Here is a 19,909-nt window from a genome sequence, read left to right on the forward strand (position 1 = left end):
TATATATAAGGTGTGTGTATATGCCTTATATATACCTATATATATCTATATATATATCAAAGGCGTGCCTAAAGAATACACTTAATTAGATAATATGTATTTTTACAATACTCTTCCCTGATTGAAGACCGCCCCACAACACACGGCATCATTTTCCATTCGCTCTCAAAATCGCTTCAGTTTGCCTGAAGTTTTTTTGCTCCTGTCTCAGCCTGATCTTTTCACGAAAGGCTTTAAAAAAAACACATTTCTGTGATCTAAGGGAAATATTCCTCTCGTATCGTATTTGGAAAGAGGAATTAAAGGGCGGAACCACCGGGAATAAACATACCTGGACGGTGTGCCCAGGACAGACCGAGAGAGCCGGGGGGGGCGCTGCCGATCGCAGACTACATTTCCCGCAATGCCACGCGGCGCCCACGCACCCATTCACTGTTGGGACTACACTTCCCATGCCACCCCGCGAGGCGAGTGCGTTCCCGCGGGGCGCGCCGCGGCGCGATGCCCGCTGGGATCTGCAGTCCCTCGGTGACGCGCGGTGCCGTCACGGAGGCGTTACCGGGGCGGGCGGGGCCGCACCGTCGCCAGCGAGGCCTTGTCGGCGGCGGGGGGAGCCGGCCGGGCCCGCGGCCGCTGCACCATGTCCGCCTGCCACAGCTGCGCCGCCGCCGCCCGCCTGTTCGGCTCCACGCTGCCCTCCGCCCGCAGAGGTAACCGCGCTCCGGCCGCCGCCTTCCCTCAGCGGGCCCGGCGCGCTCGGCCCTGAGGGAGCCCGGCCCCGCCGCTGCCCTTATCGCGCTGTGACAGCGCCGGGCACGGCGGCCTTTCCCCCCTTTTTCCCTCCTTTTTGCCGGTTGCTGGTGCGGTGCGGGTGGGGGTGAGGGCAGCCTTACGCGCTGTGAAGTATCGGAGAATTCGCCCTCGCTGTGGGGAAGTGGGATGCGAAAATAGGGTTTATTTCTACAGAAGTGATGCTCGGCAGCTGTCGGCCAGTGTGTGTTACTCTGCAGTGGGAGTAAATGTGTTTCATGGGCTTAAAAATGGCTTAATTGCCTTACTTAATTAAAAGCCTACCTGTGTGGTAGCCTAAACTTGAAATATTTCTCATAAAAATGCGTTTAGTTAGCAAAATTAATTATTTTCAACTTGGTAGAAGGACAAGACTGTGCCAGCTGCTCGCTGGAAGTTGAGGGCTGTGGGAGGTTATTTTTTTACTGTTTTTCCTTGTTTACCCTTTTTTTTGTATTCTTGGGGGTGCTGAGAGCAGACAAACAATGTGCTGCTTTGGGTGGAAAGCAGGGCACCCCCAAATAGTGCTGAAAAACATCTTTGTTGCCACTTTTGCAACAATATTTTCAATCACTCTACCCTCAGCAATAGCCTGGTGAGTCAGAGATCGTTTACTGCCCTTAAGAGGCGAGTTAACTCTTTGTAGGTGACTTTACATTTATATCTCGAATACCAGCCGTGCTGAAATGTTCTAACCTGTACTTTCAAATCCAGCCTGTCTGGCCCTACGCAATCCCTCTGAAACAATCAGCTTCAAAGCAAGCACTGTTTGAAATTCATTACAGAATTATCTTTTGTTAAGTTTGAGGGGTTTTTTGGTCAGAACTAAGATTCAAAAGGATTATGTAAAAGAGCAAATAAGAATAAAATGTAGATAGAGCTATACAATTATTTAACCACCAGCTTTCAATGAAAGTTGTTTAAAAATAAATGTATCTTACTTTAGTGTGTCTTTCATATTAAATTTGTATTAAATCTTGTCTTCTGCCAGGTGCTTTGTTTGCTGTTGCTGGTTGCTGCAAACTTGAGAGAGTTCAGAGTGCACAGATCAGTGAAATCAATCGAGTGTTATGTGGGACAGTTACAGTTTGTCACAATTTCCCTGTCACTTTCCTGAGCAGTAGATACCTCCAGGATCCCCCAGGCTTGCCCCAAAAGTCAGTATTTATTCTGTCAAGCATCAATTAAAGGTTAATAAGGTGTTAAGGAGCTTCCCATCATTTCTTAATGCGCCTGGATTGGTTCCATGGCTGCCAGGGACAAATCTTTTGAAGTTGGTGCTCCGAAAAAAAAACATCACCTGAGCCACCCTGCCAGGTGTGTAAGCACATCCTGCCAGCTGTTACATACTGGAACATTTATCAGAGTCTGGATCCATCAGCAGCAGCTGCCAGGCATTGAGCTGGAATGTTGATTTCCCTTGGAAATCTCCCTCTGGGCTTATTGACTCAAGGAAGTAGTGGTGATAACTTTCTTATTGCTTCACTGTGGAATTATACCATGATATTTTGTCCAAAAACACCTCTCAGACCTCACAATAAGCACACGCTTAGCCACCAGCTGACGTAGCAGTATTAGGATGTTTTTCCCCTGGTTTAGGCTTCACAGCTCAGTAGTCAGTGCTGTGTAAGGTTTCATAGTTCATCCCATACAGTTCTCAGTGCATTTTCTGTCTCACAAGAGCATTCTGAATTAAAATGAGGACTGAAATGTTTCAGCTTTTGTGTTAGTGCTTCAGCCTTTCTCCACAGGTCAAATCCCCCCGTGTTACTTGTGTGACTCTAGGTTTTGTTCCAGGGAGGAGAGGTGGTCATTGTTTCATTTTTAAGGGGTCTTTTCTCAGTTTCTAAGCTGCTCAGAACAACTATTGCATTGTAAACACTCACCAAAGCTTGTTCTTTACTGACAAGTGCACTTGGCACACAGAGTTGTCAGAGTTCTCTGCACATTCAGTTAAAAAATACAACTGCTTCTGAGAGCCAGCCAGTGTTTTCAAGTTTTCTGTGTTGTTTTTATAGCTTACCCTCTGTAATCTAAAATGTGTTGCAATGGCACTCAGCAGAGGAATTTAAAATGGGGAAGCTCATTGATTGTTATTCCTCCCTCACGTTTACAGACAGAAGCAATGCTGTAAAGAGATTTTTAAAAGGTTAATTTTTAGTCATGTTAAAAATAGTACAAGTCATCTTCAGGTTAAGGAATCTTAAGCAGCATGTAAGTTAATAAACCAGCTTCAAATCTCATTTGACTGTCATCTTTATTGTGACTTTGAAGAGGCCTGTAAGAGTTTTCCTGGTAAATTAAGTTCCTTCTTCTTTATTTTTCTCCCTTCTTATTATAGTAACAAGGTGAATTTTCAGAGTATCCTCTTTCAGCTAAGCTCCCATCTCTTGGTTGTTGCTTCTTCTTTCAGAGCAAATGAGCTGTGCTTCTCTTGCCATTCCTAATTTTTCTTTTTTATTTTTGAAGAGTTTCTGGATTTTTCCATAGGATTCTCTTATCCTTATAACTATGTGTTGTCAGCAAGTCTGTAGTTGCCATTGTTGCTCTATAGCTCTGCTGTCAGTAGAGCACAGAGTCCTGATCAAAACCAGCGAGCCAAGTGAGAAATTTGCCACTTGAAATGCGAGAGATGAGATACAGATTCCAGGCTGTTGTTGATGTTGAAATCACAAGCACAACATAGGTTGGCTCACGTCATGCCCTGCCATGAAATGCAATCCTGCCCGTGTTGCAAGAGGAGGAAAAGGCTGTTTAGTTTCTCAGTGAGGGTTTTTTTCATATTGGCAATAAAATATTTTAGCAAAGTTAAGATTACGCTGAGCTTGCCGGTGCCGGCCGTCGGTGAGTGCCAAATGGGACACGGCTGCTCAGTTTTCCTCAGCACAATTCTTGGTGCCAAGAGGTGCCTCAAATTCCTGGAAACTAATTTTTAATGGAGTTCCCAAGTGAAAGCCAAATCCAGACGTGCAGTCATTGAGTCTGAAACACCTAATCTTTGCATAATAAAGAGACTCTTCAAAAGTTTCTCTCGGGGAGTTGAATTATTTCACAATAGAAGCTGTAAGTCGATTGTGGTTATCATTCTGAGGATCAGTTTCATAACTGAGATGTTCCCTATTTCATGCCACAACAGGACTCTCAGTTGTCTGATGTTAGAGGACCTGAAATTATTTTGGGGTCTTTTTTGGACAACCAAAGTAACTTTCAACAAGGTAAACATTAAGGTGGTAAAGATCATCTATTTTGGATAATTAAAATCTGTATGTTCAGAGCTGAATTCTGTTGCCAAAATCTTTAAGCTGCACTTAAAGTAAATCAGTTCTGAGATTTGGTGGCAATGGCATTAAAACAGGAGTATTTTAGTATTTACATTTTTTTCTTTTTTTTTTTTTTTTTTTTTTTTTTTAGGTATTACTTGTGGTCGTACACGCATCCCTGTTTTAGGAAAACTTGGGACTTTTGAAACTTGTTCTCTAAAACGAATTCCTCTTAGAAACTTTTCAGAAACACCAGCATATTTTGCTTCAAAGGATGGTGCAAGCAAGGATGGTTCTGGAGATGGAAGCAAGGTAATTTCCACACACTGGGGGTTTCAGTAGTTTATGTAAAATGTTCCTTGCATTTCTATTTTTTGCTTAAAATTAATCTTGAAATTTTGGCCAACTCCTGACATTTCTAGTCCTTCAAATTGATGCAACTGGCAGTGAAGAAAAAATAAACTGTATTGGGAATTTTTTAGGAGATAAAGCTTGTAAACATCCCACAATGCTTTTCCCAGTTTTATAGCTCTTTTTGTTCAGTGTAAACTTGAAAACTTTATTGAATGTCATAAATCAAGAACAGGATTTCAGGAAAGAGTAGTAATCAGAGCTATTCTCCTTCAGAAGGCTGGTGCTTCCAAGTTGAAGTATATTTTAAATGCTTCTGGGTTTAGAACTGGTTTGTCTTAAGTAAGACAAGACAGTGAGGACATGAGCTCACTTCTTGTTAGTCAGTTGTAGTCTATTTTTATCCTAGTAATTCTCTGTAATTATAGTTAATAAACAGCTTCTTCAGATAAATGATTACCTGAGAATAAAACTGCTCTTTAGTCAGCAAATAACATTTTGAGAGTTTACAGGCAATAACTTTCCTTTAGGATGGTGTGTTGTGAACCTGAGGAGCTGTCCAGGTAACACAGGTCTCTTCTGAAGGTGCAATTAAACCTTTTAAAAAATAAATAAAGATTTTTAAATTTTTTTTTTTTCTTGAAAAGGGTTCAAGAAAGGTAAGGAGAAATCAGTAGGCAAGACAGGTTTAAACAATGAAGAATGTCTTAGAAATAGGAAGAGAGATTTTTTTTGTTGTTTTCTACAATATAATAACAATACAATAATACTGTGTATTAATCACAGTATGAAGGCATAGATACAGATACAAGTAAAAAATGCAGTATTTCCAAGCACTTTGAAACAAATGTTTTAGCTACACCTGCCAAGGAAGTGAGAGGAGCTGTGGCTTCAGAAATCCTTAGAACCCACACAGCTGAGATAATAAAATATTCTCTAAAAATTATTTGTTTTCTTGTCTGGCATTAAAACATTAAAATACATTATTAAAACACTGTTGACAGAGCTTGTTATTGTTTAGTGCCAGACAAGCAGCTCTAATGCAGGTATGGGGTAGCTCTTCTGTGGGCATCCAAGACTGGCAGACCTGGGAAATGCAGATGTATTTCTAAATGTAAAACACTTCCAAGTGTTTGTCACATTCTTCTACATTTCCAAAGCCTTTAAAAAAATCCTGACAATAGCTACTTTGTTATTCAGCTATTGAAAAATTCAAATTATTTGATTCCATAAGCACACTGCTAAATGCTTGCTATACCAGCTCCATTGTTTGGGGCTAATTATCTGGAAATCTCTTTTAGAAATCTGTTGGTGAGGGTGGTGGTAAAAAGTCAAGTTCTGGAAGCTCTGGGAAAGGAGGGAACCAACTGCGCTGCCCGAAGTGTGGGGACTTGTGCACACACGTGGAGACCTTTGTGTGTAAGTATTCTTTAAAACTTCCTTTTTTTAAAATAGGCACAGATGTGACTTTGTGATTTAACATAGTCCTGACAGCTATGTGTTAGCCTACCTAATTACATGGTGTCAGAAATTTTGTTATGCTTAGTTTGGCCTTGTTGGTGTAACCAACATTTATTGTCTCTGTGGGTACATTTGTGTAATTCCCATGATGTGTGGGGATGTGGTAGTGGAATTCACATTGCATCTGTGAATATGCATTTTTAAAATAGTTCATGGCATTTTATACTTAATACAATTTGAACTACAGATACTTTCCTATTTCTGTTATATAAGTATATACTTTATATATGTACATTTGTAATGTCTGTCCTTTCTTTCCTAAAGAATATAACTTTAATCCTGCATGTACTATAACCAAAGTGCTTATCCAGCAGAGGAATTAGTATCTGACAGATGGCTTACTAGAACAGTCTTCCATGGCAAAGTCAAAGCTGTAATACATTCCAAATAGCAGGCTGGAAAGTCCAACTAGAAAAACCAAAATGCTTGTTCTCCAGCTGCAATTGCTTTTTTTTTTTTTTTTTTTTAAGTATAATCCCAATTAATGCTATTTATTCTTTAGGTTCTATCAGTCTTGAAGATATTTCCTACCTTATTTCAGCATTTATGAGACCAGCTTAGAAAACAAGAGCTTTTGTCAGAAAGCAAATACCCATTGTTAGCTGGTGGGGCTCAAGGAGGAAGTATCAAGTCATAATCAGACTTGTGCACTAAGAGGCTTAAGACAAGATCAGCATAAATGTGTTCCATCAGTTGTTAATGCTGGCAAAAATAATGAGTGGATGTGCTGTAATTTGCTGCTACTCGTATAAAATAGTATTTAAAATGATCAAATGTCACAAGACAGTTCTACAATAATAACAATATATTTCTTTAGAGAAAGGATCAGTCCTCAGTAACTTCTTCTCCCCATAAATAAGGTTGTTTTTCCAGTCTGTTTGAAACTATAGGCAACAAGGTATTCTGCAAAACCTGGCACCAGCTCCTGGAACTGGAAATCTGATCCTGTCTGGTGTTCAGTGTGGTCTCTCCCTGGAGTAGGTGTGGTTGGAAACAGCAGAAGGATTTTTAATCTCATTTACCTTCTGATGATTCATGAGCAGGCAGAGATGTTTTTGAAACTCTCACACTTCACTGGTGTGTTTCCCTTGGTACTGCAGGTTGTGCTTTTGTCTGGAAATGCCATTCAAGCACTGTCCCAGAACAATCCCTGGAAAGCAGGGATTTGATTTAGTGTTTTGTCAGTGTTGCTGGGAACACTTCAGCATGCCTGGAAACTTCCTTGGGAACATGATTTATTCATACGCACACTATGGGAGGACATATCTTGATAGATGCAATTTAAAATTCCCAGGTAGTGAACCCACTTGAATTGCAGCATCAGAATAACACAAGTTCTGTAAACAGCTTGGGACTGGAAATACACTTTTTTCCAAAGCTCCTGTGAGTCCTGGTGAAGTTTTTTCTGGACCTGTGTCATTCTGGTTTAATATGTTAATTTGAGCAGTCTGCTTCCCAACCACACTCTATAAAGCAGCTGGAAAACAGAAGTTTTAATTATCTTAAAATTTATTTGAAAAAAAGAAAAAAAAAACCTAAGGAAAAGAAATCTATCCCATTCTGCCCAAAATGAATGGGTTGGAAGTTGTATTCAGTCTACTGTAACTTGATATTTTTGTTGTTGGTTAGTCAGGAAAAATGATGAATTTCCATAGTTCTGGTTAGAATTGCCAACCTGCAGAGCCTTAAATAAATATCTAAAACCAAAGGAAAACATGCAATTAGCATTTGTTTCAGTTTAGATATTAGATTTTCAGTCATTTTTTTTAGAGAAGTAGGGAAGCAAAATACTGAATAAAAGGCAAATTCCTTAGAAAATTAATTGCCAGTGAGTTGCAGTGTGACAGGCTGGTTTTCCAGTGGAGTTTGTTTTTGATGGAGCTTCTCTTTGTATCTGCAAATCTTGCAGAAAGATTTGCTTGGCAATGATTTTCCAGTAATTAACAATGAAGGGAAAATACTAGGCAAACAAAAAAGTCATTTTGCTTTGCCCTTCTTTCTCAGCAGTTCCTGTATTGTTTTGGGCTGCGAAGGTCTGTAAAGAGAGTTTGTGATCAGTGAAATAAGACTTGATCCTCAGATGTGGAGTGAAATCCAATAGCTGTAAAGCTGATTGACATAAGAAGCTTTATCTGGATGCTGCTTTTACTGTCTCCACCTGATGCCATCAGGTTACTCCACCCTCCAAAGCAGCACTTCCCTGCTGTTGGACATACTCAGAAGCCTCCCTGCTTTCTTTTTCCTGCTTTGAGGTTTATTTTTTACCTTAAAGCAATTTGATAGTAGCCCATTATCTTAACTCTACAACTCCTTTCAATTTTAATCCTCTGATTGTTTCTGTTTCCTGTATGCTTTGTAAAAACCTGGCATTTCTTTTTGGCAAGGTCAGCTCACACAGACTTTAGATGTGCCTTTGCTAATGCTGCCTCTGTGGCACTGTTGTCTGATCAAAAACAGTACTTGACTTGCATTTTGGCACACTGTAAATATTTGCAGACATCTTAATGACAGGGAGGTAACTTGACGTGGATGTTCTTTGTCGTGCTTTTATGTGTTTGCTAAAATAACATATGAAAACATGCCAGTATTTAGGATTAACAAAATTGCCTGCAACTCAGTTGTATACTGATTTTTTTTATTGAAGTTTTAAAGATCCCCCATAGCACTCTTACACTCCACTCATTATTTTCTGGGGTTTCTAAATGATTCATGTGGCTCTGTAAAGGGACCAACCGTTCTTATGGCTATTCTATCCTAAATAAGCCTTGTATAAGGAAGGAGAACAACCTCATGGCACTGTAGTCATAACAAATATCAGAGGTGTTTTGAGTGAGCCCTGGGAGGAAGGTTGGGTTGCTTTTTTTCCCTACAATATTGTTTCTAAATAATAGTTACGTAAGTGGAATGGGTTTGTGCAAGTGGGATTTCCATCACATTTCCATGGGGCAGATAACAGTAATTTGGAAGGTTGCCAGGAGAACTTTCACACTGTTACACAGATTTCTTTGAAGAAAAGTTAATAAATCTGTGTTGGTTGCAGTATTAGTTGCTACATTCTTAAAGTAATCTGTTAGTCTTGCTTATTCAGGTATAAAGTGGGATTAATGGTAAGAAAAACCCCACCCACTCCTCTTTTGCTGATGCCAGTCCTGTGGGAGACAACAAGTTATAAATAAGCAGCTTGTTTATTGCTAGAGGGTGTTGTTAGAGTCAGCTGGTGCTACAGTGCTCAAGCCATTTTCTAAAACCTTTTTATCATTTCAGAAGTTCTGACATTGAAGTTTGCACAGGGTTGTTTTTCTACACTTACTTTAATTGAATACATTTACTAGTATATTTCATTTAAATCTATCCTATTGCTCATGATTTGCATCTAGTAGCATAGTAATATGGCTAGAAAGGATCTATTCTGAATTACTTCTATTCTGCTGTACTGTCTGTTTTAATATTTCAACTTGTTTGCCAAAGGAAAAGAAGAGCAATGCAGGTTCTCATTTTCAGGCTTATGAAACCAACCTATGCAGATTTCCTGGGACATAGTTCACAAAGTCAGCAGTAGGAGGGTTTAGCTTTTGGAATTTGAAAGATATTTGTCCTAGTCTTGACAGTAAAAATAAATAAGCAGAAGATCTTGCAAAACATCAAAGTCCTTGCTGGTCTGTTGCATACCAGAGCTGCCTCTTGTTGGGGTGAGCCCTTTGGGTGACCCCCCTGTGCTCAGTGTCCTGGGCTTGGGTGACTCAGGCCTGATCCACAGTGCTCCAAAGCCAGAGGGATGCAGAGAGCAGCAGCTGCCAGAGCCCTCCTGTAATGCTGTCTTTGATATTCTAGACTGCTTCCCTGCACTTTAGTCTGTGCCTAACCACAATATTTTATTTTGCTGTCAGTTTGAGAGTTAGGAACATTTCCTGCATAGCTAAAGGCTTCATTAATTTTGTCTTTCTCAGAAGTGTGATGCTACTGGATAAATATCAAAAAGAGTTTTGTGTTAAATCCATTTTCTGGTTGCTGCCCAGCATTCTGATTTTTTGGGGGCAAATTATGTTCCCTCTGTGTCAAGTTTCATAGGCCATAGGCTTTTAAAAGTTCTAAGGTGATCGAGAGAGAAGTGTTGTGTAAACACAGAGTGGCTGTGCTATCTTACAGGTGCTTGTCCTGTGTGATGAGCTTGGGCAGAAGCAATTCCTCTTACTGTTTTGTTTGACTTTTTCTGCAGCTTCCACCCGTTTTGTGAAGTGTGAAAAGTGTCACCACTTTTTTGTTGTCCTGTCAGAGGCAGACACAAAAAAGAGCATCATTAAAGAGCCCGAGTCAGCAGCAGAAGCTGTGAAATTGGCATTCCAGCAGAAGCCACCACCTCCACCGAAAAAGGTATGCTCTTAATTCCACCCAGAGTCCCCTTGAGTTGCAGCATGGAGAAATGCTTCCTTTAATCTGCATCAGGTGTGTAATGGGCTGCTGGGACGGAGCAACAAACAATAAAGATGATTAGCTCAAGATTAAACCTTTGTGAGCTGTGTGACCCAGCAGAGCACTGATAAAGGGAACAAGTAGATCCAATAAAGTTATCGGAGCTTGTTTTCCTCTGTCTTTGTCTTGTGATTTCATTTTTCTCCTGTGACCTTGAGGCTGACCTTAGCCCTCACCAACCATAGTAATTTTTCTTTCTCACTGTGGCCTTGCATTCTGTATGTTTATTTTAGCAGCTTCTTTCTGTAGCTGCAGAGCCTTTTTTTTTGGTGTGGGCTTGGGTGAGAGCTGTAGCTGATTAACTTGTGGCCATGATCCTTCTGAAGTCACTTGGTTTCCCTCTGGAGATTAGGGAGTAATCCTTTTATGTTTCTCAGTTCCTTGTGGACTAGAATGGTTTCTGAACCTGCACACAGCTCCTTGATAGGTGTCTTTTAAGAAAATAAGTGCTCTTAAAAATTCTATTCCTCTTAAAAATTTGGGTGAAAATGGCAGTGGGCTTATACATTAGCAGGGCAGAACTGAGACACAAAATGAGTGTGTAAGTGAATTGAGTGTTTAAGTAAATTTATCGACAGGAATATGTTTTGTATTTTAGATGTTAGTTTCTGTTTCTCAGGTAATGACTCAGACCAAAGTCTGTATTTAGCAAATACATTATTTTTCCTTTTCTGCTGCAAGATGATTTAGAAGTGTTACTAAGATTAAGCTATTTTTCAGATTTACAACTACCTCGACAAATACGTTGTTGGTCAGTGTTTTGCGAAGAAGGTGCTTTCAGTTGCTGTGTATAATCATTACAAAAGAATTTACAATAATATTCCATCTAACCTGAGACAGCAAGCAGAAGTTGAGAAACAGTCTTCTTTAACACCAAGAGGTTTGTATGATATTTGGTATTTTTTCTGGTCAAATAAATTACCATTTCAAGGCCCTAACTTGGGAAATGTAAGAAAGGTTTTACCTTGACACTAGATGTTCTATAATTGAAATGATCTATAAGAATTTCTACTAAATATAGTTTTCACTGTGAACTTCTGTGATATATTTAAATGGAAATCAAAGGGTTTATGGTGCTTACCATATTAAATGCTTAGCCCTTTTTACTGATACATATTATGGGGTATTGTCCTTTAACTTTCTAAAGTGAGTCTCCTAATTTTTGCTTTCTAATCTCATTTACTACTTAATGGTAAATCTGCTGCTGAGTCTGAAAGCAGCAATGCAGATCAGGAAGGTGATATTTTGCACAGGTGAATTGATTAGTACTTAGATTTCTAACTTCCCTTGCTCCTGCTGGCAGCATCTGCTGGTCACCACAGTATTGTCCCACATCTAGCAGGTGTAGATGAAGTTACTCTTGGCAGTACTTCTGCTGTTGAGTAAGTGTGTAGCTATGCAGATCTAATTTATTTTTAGAAGTAAGATTAATTTACCATCTCTGACTCAAAGTGTACCTTGGGTGGTTTTTTTTTAACCGTTTTGTTCTGTCTTGCAAAATTTACCACAGAAATCTTCATTTTTTTGAATTAACCTAAGTCTCTTAAATGAAGAGGGAACATTAGTAGCACTCTTCTGGTAATGGTAAGAGAGCAGCTGTGTACCTGGCACCAGGAATTTCCTGACCCTCCACAGGGAGATAACAACATGGTCCATACCCACAGAGACTGACAGTGAATGTTTACATATTTCAGAGTTCTGTCTTAGAACAAAGAACATTGTAACACTCAGGGAGAGTTAAAGGAATCCTCTTCAAACCAAAATTGTTATTCCATTTTTCCCCTTCTATAATTGGTTTCAAAGTGAAAATCTAATTAGAGGTAATAGATTGTTGTTGTTTTTAGAAGTAGATAGCTAGCTGGCTTTTCAAAAATGTGCAGTTTGGGTTTTGGGTTAATTTTGACAGCAATAAAAATAGCTCTTGTGGGGATTTCTTGTTAGAAATACATTCATAGGAAGTGATGAGATGTATTCAGAAGAGGGCAAGAGGTGGAGAATTTATAAGCTTTTATAAACTTAGTTTTTTATGACTGTTTTCATCCTCTCTCTTAGAATTAGAAATCAGAAGACGGGAGGATGAGTACAGATTTACAAGTAAGTGAACCCTCTCCTCATGTCCTCTTCTGCAATATCTACCTTTATGACATGGAGAACAGTCTTTGGTGACTGCTAGTTTGAAATGTTGGGTGAGGGTGAAGCCCAGTGCTTGTACTTTTTTTTTGTCATGGAAATCAACAGCTTGGGTTTCTTTCTTCTCATATGTTAAAAAATAAAATAAAATTAGTAAATTTATAAGGACTGAAATTTTCTCTTGCTTTTTAATGTAGAAGGAATACTTTTAGGTAATCTACTCTGTCATTGGAAATTCTTTTCCTATATACCTCTGCAAAAGTATGGCTGCAACTCCTGTTCGAGTAAAAATTGTGCTGTATTTCTGGTGCTTCCCTCTCTGTAAGCTTCTGTACAGAGAGAATGCTAGGTTTGCAGAAGAACCTTGCTGTTATTGTCTTTTTAAAGTAGTGACAGACCTGGTTGGTGCTCAAACAGTGCTGTTATTGTTCTCTTCAGAACTCCTGCAGATTGCTGGAATCAGTCCACACGGTAATGCTTTGGGAGCATCAATGCAGCAACAAATGAACCAGCAGATACCTCAGGAAAAACGGGGAGGAGAAGTACTAGATTCACCCAATGATGACATTAAACTTGAAAAAAGTAATATTTTGCTGCTTGGACCAACTGGATCAGGTATATGGATGCATGTTTCTATAGGTGTCCTATTTTTCATGGACTTTGTTGTTAATGGGTGATTTTCCTCTTCTGTGATTACTCAGATTAGCTTTATAAAAAAATTAAACTGGATTGGATTCCAGTGCTTTCATGCCATGTTAACATGCTGAACTAGTGGCCTTAAAAAAGAATGAGGTGTACTTGTGTGATTTTCTTTTTTTTAATGCCTATATTTACTGACTGACTAAAAGATGCTGAATAAGCTGCAACAAAATGCAGTTATAATTTCACTGCTTTAGCTGGCAAGCTGAGATGCTGCAGTTAGTGCTGTTGCACCTCTGGGACAGATTAATTGCAGGGGGTTGGAAAGAGAGATAATTTTGTATGTTCATAAGACTTGGGAGTGTTTGTGCTGAAGTGATGGCATTTTGCAGACTTTTTGGAAGAACATTCACTAAACAGTATTTTAATTCTGTTTCTTCCCAACTTCAAAGCAGGAGCAATTGGACTTTGCACTGCACCCTGAGTGTCTGCAAAGGACTACTGATTTATTTAATCTTTAAACTCTGCAAGTACATGTATTATGGTTTTTATATTGTGTGACATTTTGTGATACTGTATGCATTTCAAGCTGCCTTAAATGTATATTATTAAACTAAAACCAGAAATACAGCCTGCCAATGTAAAAACCACTGCTTATGAAAGCTATCTCCCTTGGAAAATATTCTTGTATTAAGATGCTGGTATGACTCAGAATGTTTAATAAGAGTAATGATGGTCCTGTGGTAAATCCTTGAATGGTTTGGGTTGGAGGGTACCTTAAAGCTCTCCTTGTTCCACCCCTGCCATGGGCTGAGACACCTTCCACTATCCCAGGTTTCTCCAAGCCCTGTGCAACCTGGCCTTTGACACTTCCAAGGATGAGGCAGCCACAGCTTCTCTGGGGGGAACCTGTGCCAGGGCCTCACCACTCTCACAGAAAAGGATTTCTTCCCAATGTCTCATCTAAAGCCACCCTATTTCAGTTTAAAGCCATTCCCCCTTGTCCTGTCTCTCCTCACCCTTATTAAAAGTCCCTGTCCAAGTACTTGGATTTGTGTGCTCTAAGAGAAATGTGGGTCAGTTCTAACATGCAGCTTTTATTTTGCCAGGTAAAACCTTGCTGGCTCAGACTCTGGCTAAATGCCTAGATGTCCCTTTTGCCATCTGTGATTGCACCACCTTGACTCAAGCTGGCTATGTTGGGGAAGACATTGAATCTGTCATTGCAAAACTCCTGCAAGATGCCAACTACAACATAGAAAAGGCACAGCAAGGTAAACTTCCACTGTGTGTTACAGAGACTGTTCATTTTGTTGAAGTACTCTAAGCTTTTGAGACCACCAGTACTCCTGAAATTCATGTCCTGCTGCCTGTACCCAAAGTTTAAATCAGGTAGAATAAACCTGAAGAGAGCTCAACGTGTATTTTTTTGGTTTTGTCCACAATTGGATAAAATTACACAAGTTTTTGCAGAGAGGAAGTAGAATAGATGCTGCTCCCTCAAATTTTACTATTCTCTGTAAACTCTTGCTTCTCTTTAAAAGTAGGGTTGTCATTAAACCCATTTTCTGTAACTGCAGGTATTGTTTTTCTGGATGAAGTAGATAAGATTGGCAGTGTTCCTGGTATCCATCAGTTACGGGACGTTGGGGGAGAAGGTGTTCAACAGGTAAATACTTCCATGAAGTGATTTTACTTCTTGAGTGAACAGGACATAGGATCCTGTCATGTCAAAAAGCATGGAGTCACAGTTCTTCAGTTCCTTAGCTATTCACCTTCAAAAGGTGAGTCTTTCCTCTTGACTTCATTAAAAAACATAATCTCAAGAGCAGTTTGAGGCATCCTCATGGAAGCATTTTAGTTCAAGAATGTCTTTGCAGTATTCAGCCAGCCAGTTCATAATATTCAGATAACCAGTTACAAAGACAGGTAACATTTCCCATTTAAACAGAACTCTTGATGCAGCTAATCGTTATATGCATAATGTGCATGGGAGCCATATTAAAGGGATGTTTTTATCCTTGAGTGGGGCTGTCTCATAGGGAAAACTGACTTTTTTTGACACTTACTGTTACTGTAAAGGTATAAGGGAGCAAAAAATACAGGTGTATTTGTGAATGTGAACATATCATGTTGTGCCCTTTTATATGATGGTACACAATGGGAATTTTTTATTGCTTATTTCTTCTTTCCTTCTTAGGGCTTGTTAAAATTACTTGAAGGCACAATAGTAAACGTTCCAGAAAAGAATTCTCGGAAACTACGTGGAGAAACAGTGCAGGTTGACACAACAAACATTCTGTTTGTAGCTTCTGGTGCTTTTAATGGTCTTGACAGAATTATCAGCAGGAGGAAAAATGAAAAAGTGAGTGCATCAGCCTGTGTCCAGGCTGAAAAATCATCATCTTGATTACTGTTCACAACACCGACTTTTACAGGTCTTGCTGTATTTGTAAACACACTAAATTTCTTTATTTCAGCAAATGGTGCCAAAACCATCATCATCTTAAAACACCTTGTCCTGCATTTCACTGTTTCATAGATTAATGTCTGGGGACAGGGTTCTGGCTGCAGCATTCTGACAAAATGTGCTCCCTGTCTCTAACACTAAAGGAGTGACTGTTTAAGTTATTAAGTTTAAGTTATTGTTCATATTAATTCATGTAGCTTCCCATGTAAGCAAACTTGCCTGCATTTGCTTTGCTTATGAAATGTCACTGATACTTGTAAAATGACCAGAACATGTTGATAACCTTCTTTGTTTTAAGAAAAAAATGGCTCTTGTTCTGATGTATTAATCCTTTACTGAGGAAATTCAATTTTGTAAGAACCTGATTGTATACAAGGGGTCTAATTTTACTCTTAAGTAGTTTCTTGAGCTCGAATTAGTATGTAATGACCTAACCAATCACTGCAGATTTTTTAATACTCACGGAGAGTAAGAAAATTCAGTTATTACAGTTCTCTAAGCAGAACATGTTTGTTCTTGCAGTACCTAGGATTTGGGACACCATCTAACATGGGGAAAGGCAGAAGGGCTGCAGCAGCAGCTGATCTTGCCAACATCAGCGGGGAGTCTGACCCACAGGAGGATATTGAGGAGAAGGATCGCTTGCTGCGGCACGTGGAAGCCAGGGACCTCATCGAGTTTGGCATGATTCCTGAATTTGTGGGACGTTTGCCTGTTGTGGTTCCCCTGCATAGCCTGGATGAGAAAACCCTCGTACGGATTCTCACGGAGCCACGGAACGCTGTGGTTCCTCAGTACCAGGCACTATTCAGCATGGATAAGGTTTGAGTTTTTATTTGATGACTCTTGGGTGTTCATTTTTATAAATAATGTTGTTTCAGTAATGCTTGCACTCGCCATGCCGAGTTATAAATTCAATGATTAACTGAACTTCCTATTTTTCTCTCTGTAGTGTGAATTAAATGTAACTGAAGATGCATTGAAGGCTATAGCCAGACTGGCCCTGGACAGAAAAACTGGTGCCAGAGGTCTTCGATCTATAATGGTGAGTAAATTAAGTCTTATAAACAATAAATGAAGCTTCTGGATTTGTGTGTATGGACCTAATCTTGACCATTTCCAGTTAAAGCCACACTTAGTTCTGGCCCTTACATGGATACAGTAAAGCTGTGAGTATTCAGAGTTCTTCCAAGAAGACTCTCTGAAAATCACTTGTTTATGTAGAAGAGGGCATAGAGTAATATTTTCCCTCTATTTTCTTGTAGGAAAAGCTGCTGCTGGAGCCCATGTTTGAAGTGCCCAATTCTGACATCGTATGTGTGGAAGTTGACAAAGATGTTGTAGAAGGCAAAAAAGAGCCAGGATACATTAGGTAAAATGGTAACAGAAGTAGCAGAACAGACCAGTAATACAACTAGACAGGTATTCTGATGGAATGAGCACAAATCAGTGCACACAACTTAAAAAAGATTCAATGCTCTGTATATTGTACACAGCTGAATTAGTGCCTGTTCTGTCCTAGAGACTTTGGATTTGTATTGCTTTCACTTTTAAACAGAAATGTTAAAATAAACATATATGAAGTTACTTTCATGTGTGTATACCTGTAGAAATGGAAGTAAATTTTAAGGTAACAGTAAAAATTTTAAATTCAGTTGTGACTGTACTGAAATTTCTGAAATGAAACTGTTTCTTTCTTCCTACTTTTTACCACAGATGTGGGGGTTTTTATACAAGCTCCAGGCTGCAACAATTTTCTACATTACTCTTGCAGCAGTGGAGAGCCACAAAGGCACATTTATTGATTTGCTGAACTCTTGTTAAAATAATCAATTTAATGTTGTAAAGAGTACGGTAATGATGTAGAATGTTGAAAACATTGGACAAATCTGCATTTAAAAAAAAAAATCTAACCATTTCCATGAATGAAGGAGGGAATTGAGAGAGAATGGGTCAGGTTAAAACTGGTTAAAAAATTAATTTCTGAATTTCAGGCCTGAAATTTAGGAACTCTGTCTTGGTTTCTATCACTGACAATGTTGTTTGAATGGCTTCCTCCACTAAGGTACTTTTACTCATTCCAGCACCTTGTCTGTGCTGAAGCTTGGCTCCACCTTGTGTGGTTGGAGGGAGTGAAAATGTATTACACTGATGGTTGCTTGAAGTAATTCTGTATAGCACCAGAAATACTAAATGTTATTGATTAAATCAAACAACTTACTGAAAGTCAGGCTAATTGAATTCAGCTAATGAGCCTGTGTGCTGGTGGCACTGCAAATGTGCACAGCAGCATTTCCAGATCAGAAGGTCAGAACTTTTGTCACGGGGCACTGTGCATGTGACATGTTTGTCAGAAGCTATGGAAAAGTATCTGATCATTCCTTCCAATCCTAGGGCTCCCACCAAGGACTCATCAGAAGAGGAGTATGACTCTGGAGTGGAGGAGGAAGGCTGGCCTCGACAGGCAGATGCTGCAAACCATTAAACACTGTCAGAACTCTCACCTGCAAAAAGCTCACTCGGTTCTTTCCTTGTGGCTGCCTCTGGCTCCAGCCTGTCCCCAAAGGCACCAGATCTGTCTCGGATACAATTCATGATGAGGACCTCCATTAGCTAAATCAGATCGTGTATTTTATTGCAGCATCACATTGATTTGATGGACAGAGTGTGGACTGGGATAGCATAATGTTCAAATATGAATTGTATATTACACTTGTTCAATTAAAATGTATAGCAAATGCAGCAGCACCTGCACTGCCCTTGCCAGAAACTAAACCAGCAGCACAGGTGCTGCCAATAGTTAGATTTAACAATAATGTTACTCTACAAGTGGGAAATCAAAATTAATAATTAGTAGAGGGTGCGTAAACTTATCTTAGCTCCTGGTACAGCTCACAGGGGGTTATGTTCAGGTCAGTGTTAGAGTCCTGTTGGTGTGTGTAACCCAGCAGGCGCTGGAGTGGCTTGTTACATTGGTGGGGGAGGAAGCCCTTGTGGAAAAACTGGGACACACTTTGTGACACTGCTGGGACATCCTGCTAAAATGTGACACTGGTTTGTTACAGTCATTTGAATATCCAACAGTAATATCCTTCACGTCTCCATTGGGAGCTTTAATCACCTTGGATGCTGTGAAAGAAGGTGAAGTCTGGTTTTCCAGAGGGGTAAAGATTCCTAGGAAGCAGTAAAACCATCTAAATTTGGATGAGAAGTCAATATAAATTTTTAAATATTAATGTTCTAATATAGTACATTTTGTTTAACGTATTGGAACTATCATGCATCAATTTTTTGGTGCCAGGTATTTGCCCAACCTATCTTATAATGTTAAGAGATGAAAGAAGTAAATGTATAATATTTTTGCTGTAATCAGTAGTGATTGTTCACATGACAGTGCTTTTTAAGTTATATTCTCAAATGCTAGTATTGCATCTTGTGGATTTGTCTTTGATTTTAGTCTCACAGCAAGAAATCTTCCCTCTTCTGTTCTCCATCAAAATAAATTCAATCCTTTAGGAAAGCCTTTGTAAAAACACTAAAGGACCTGTATGTTTTTGATATGTTTCAGGAATTAAAATCGTCACTTAAAAGTTTTTGTCCTTTGGTGAAAATGTGGACTTGAGCTTCCCTAAAACTTTATTCACACTATTTAAATAAAACTTTCATCCTTCTTTTTAGTCTAGTGGCTGTTGTAGGACAGGAAAGGATACTGAAAAATCTATTGACCCTATTTTTGTTATTAATTTCTGTCATGTAAATTCTATGTAATACTTGTGTTCTTCCCTAGCAGCAGTGTGACATGCAGTTGTAGCCGGGTGCAACAGATACTTCCCGTGGGATTACAGATTTTTTTTCAGGTTAAATGACCCAGTAATGGTTCAGAAAAAGCTGTGTTTGGAGTCGAGGATATTTCTAAAAGCTTGGTCCCTTCAAAATGGGAGTTTGTGGTGAACTATCTGTAACTGCATCTTCACTTTCCTTTTTGTAGAGTGAAAAAACATAACAGCTTTTAATTCTGAATCCTTTAATTCAAATCCTTTTTTTAAACAGATAGAAAAGACACCACATTTTAGGTGAAACTGTTCAACAACTTAGTTTTGAAAGTTGTTTGGAATTCTGTAACCAAGAACTGTTTTTAAGGAAACAAAAATGCCATGTAATTACAGTTTGTACTTCACCTCTGGCGTTTGAATAAAAGCGAATATTCAAGCAGTAGCGAGTTGTCATCCCTGACGCCATCCCCAGGTATTTCGAGTTTTAGGAACTTAATTTTTAAGCG

At 39.3% G+C, this 19,909-nt stretch overlaps 1 protein-coding gene across 2 annotated transcripts; it reads left to right on the plus strand.

Annotated features, from left to right (window-relative positions):
- The first annotated feature begins 549 nt into the window (after positions 1-549).
- CLPX (caseinolytic mitochondrial matrix peptidase chaperone subunit X) lies at positions 550-19,845 on the plus strand. Of its 2 annotated transcripts, XM_021552559.2 has the most exons (14): positions 550-710; positions 4,201-4,361; positions 5,702-5,819; positions 10,138-10,292; positions 11,112-11,271; positions 12,444-12,485; positions 12,960-13,136; positions 14,270-14,434; positions 14,741-14,829; positions 15,361-15,525; positions 16,153-16,452; positions 16,583-16,675; positions 16,896-17,002; positions 18,025-19,845. In XM_021552559.2, the coding sequence occupies exons 1-14, from the start codon at positions 641-643 to the stop codon at positions 18,113-18,115; spliced, it is 1,893 nt and encodes a 630-aa protein (XP_021408234.1). In that variant the 5' UTR covers positions 550-640; the 3' UTR covers positions 18,116-19,845. The 2 variants fall into 2 exon arrangements, with proteins under 2 accessions (XP_021408234.1, XP_021408235.1); XM_021552560.3 differs by lacking the exon at positions 12,444-12,485.
- Positions 19,846-19,909: the final 64 nt, after the last annotated feature.

The sequence above is a fragment of the Lonchura striata genome, chromosome 11, assembly GCF_046129695.1.
Source record: "Lonchura striata isolate bLonStr1 chromosome 11, bLonStr1.mat, whole genome shotgun sequence".
NCBI classification, from domain to species: domain Eukaryota; kingdom Metazoa; phylum Chordata; class Aves; order Passeriformes; family Estrildidae; genus Lonchura; species Lonchura striata.

Excerpts from the sequence above, each read along its gene's own strand:
- CLPX (XM_021552559.2), top strand. The coding sequence starts at position 641 with ATGTCCGCCTGCCACAGCTGCGCCGCCGCCGCCCGCCTGTTCGGCTCC. Across the intron at positions 711-4,200 it reads GCTGCCCTCCGCCCGCAGAG|GTATTACTTGTGGTCGTACA; the intron begins GTAACCGCGCTC and ends TTTTTTTTTTAG. Across the intron at positions 16,453-16,582 it reads CACTATTCAGCATGGATAAG|TGTGAATTAAATGTAACTGA; the intron begins GTTTGAGTTTTT and ends TTCTCTCTGTAG.